Raw genomic sequence first — 1,394 nt, 5'->3', positions numbered from 1 at the left:
ATATGCATATTTATATATATGGTTGGCGTTAGGAAGGGCATCCAGCTGTAGAAACTCTGCCAAATTAGATTGGAGCCTGGTGTTGCCATCCGGTCTCACCAGTCCTCAGTCAAATCGTCCAACCCATACTAGCATGGAAAGCGGACGTTAAACGATGATGATGATGATGATGATATATATATATAGAGAGAGAGAGATGAATATTGTATGTATGGGTGTGTGGGGTGTGTAAACACACACACACAAGACTTCTACAATATGTCAGCAGAATATTCCAAACAAAGAAGAGCCAGTCAGGACATGTACTTACCCCTGGTTCTTGTTCTCCAAACTGGTTACAAGGGAAAGCTAACACCGTGAATTTCATGGTTCCAAAGGTTCTCTGCATTTGCACGAGGGCTTCATAATTCCTGTGAGTGTAACCGCATTCACTGGCAACATTCACCACAAGGCTCACCTGTCAGAAGAAAGAGGCACGATTTGTAGATCCCACATGCGGGATGGATGTAGGAAGTTCGGTCTGAGGGCGGGGGTCAAATTTTGTAGAAAGAAATCTGGTCAAAGAGAAGACGTTCTTTTATTCTTTCACTTGTTTCAGTCGTTTTGAGTGCTGCCATGCTGGAGCACCGCCTTCAGTCGAAAATTGAACCCAGGACAAGGATATGAACACACCAATATCGGATGTCAAGTGATGGTGGAGGGAGGGATAAACACAGATGCACAAATACATACAGACACACACACACACACACCTATATCTCTTTTACTCTTTTACTTGTTTCAGTCATTTGACTGCTGCCATGCTGGAGCACCGCCTTTAGTCGAGCAAATCGACCCCAGGACTTATTCTTTGTAAGCTTAGTACTTATCCTAGCGGTCTCTTTTTGCCGAACCGCTAAGTTACGGGGACGTAAACACACCAGCATCGGTTGTCAAGTGATGGTGGGGGTACAAACACAGACACACAAACACACACACATACATATATATATACACATATACGACGGGCTTCTTTCAATTTCCGTCTACCAAATCCACTCACAAGGCTTTGGTCGGCCCGAGGCTATAGTAGAAGACACTTGCCCAAGGTGCCACGCAGTGGGACTGAACCCGGAACCATGTGGTTGGTAAGCAAGTGTATGTGTGCTTGCATGACTGTATGTATATATAAATATGAATACACGTTATGTATATATGTATGCATGTATATATGAATGTAAGCATGTAAAGCAGTGTGGCTGTGTGGTAAGTAGCTTGCTTACTAACCACATGGTTCCGGGTTCAGTCCCACTGCGTGGCACCTTGGGCAAGTGTCTTCTATTATAGACTCAGGCCGACCAAAGCCTTGTGAGTGGATTTCGTAGACGGAAACTGAAAGAAGCCCGTCGTATATA

The 1,394-nt window shown here is 44.5% G+C and overlaps 2 protein-coding genes across 2 annotated transcripts in view; one reads left to right on the top strand and one right to left on the bottom strand.

Annotated features, from left to right (window-relative positions):
* The window catches only part of LOC106883785 (cell division cycle protein 20 homolog), a 42,723-nt gene that overhangs the window by 10,481 nt on the left and 30,848 nt on the right, over positions 1 to 1,394 (top strand). The gene's annotated exons all lie outside the window — the stretch shown is intronic.
* Positions 1 to 1,394, bottom strand: part of LOC106883784 (glutathione peroxidase 7) — a 7,893-nt gene that overhangs the window by 2,331 nt on the left and 4,168 nt on the right. The window contains exon 2 of the mRNA XM_014934915.2: positions 311 to 457. Within this exon, the coding sequence (XP_014790401.1) occupies positions 311 to 457 (147 nt within the window). The remainder of the gene's footprint in view (positions 1 to 310; positions 458 to 1,394) is intronic.

The sequence above is a fragment of the Octopus bimaculoides genome, chromosome 28 (genome assembly GCF_001194135.2).
Source record: "Octopus bimaculoides isolate UCB-OBI-ISO-001 chromosome 28, ASM119413v2, whole genome shotgun sequence".
NCBI lineage: Eukaryota > Metazoa > Mollusca > Cephalopoda > Octopoda > Octopodidae > Octopus > Octopus bimaculoides.
This window is presented reverse-complemented; position numbering and strand designations above follow the sequence as displayed.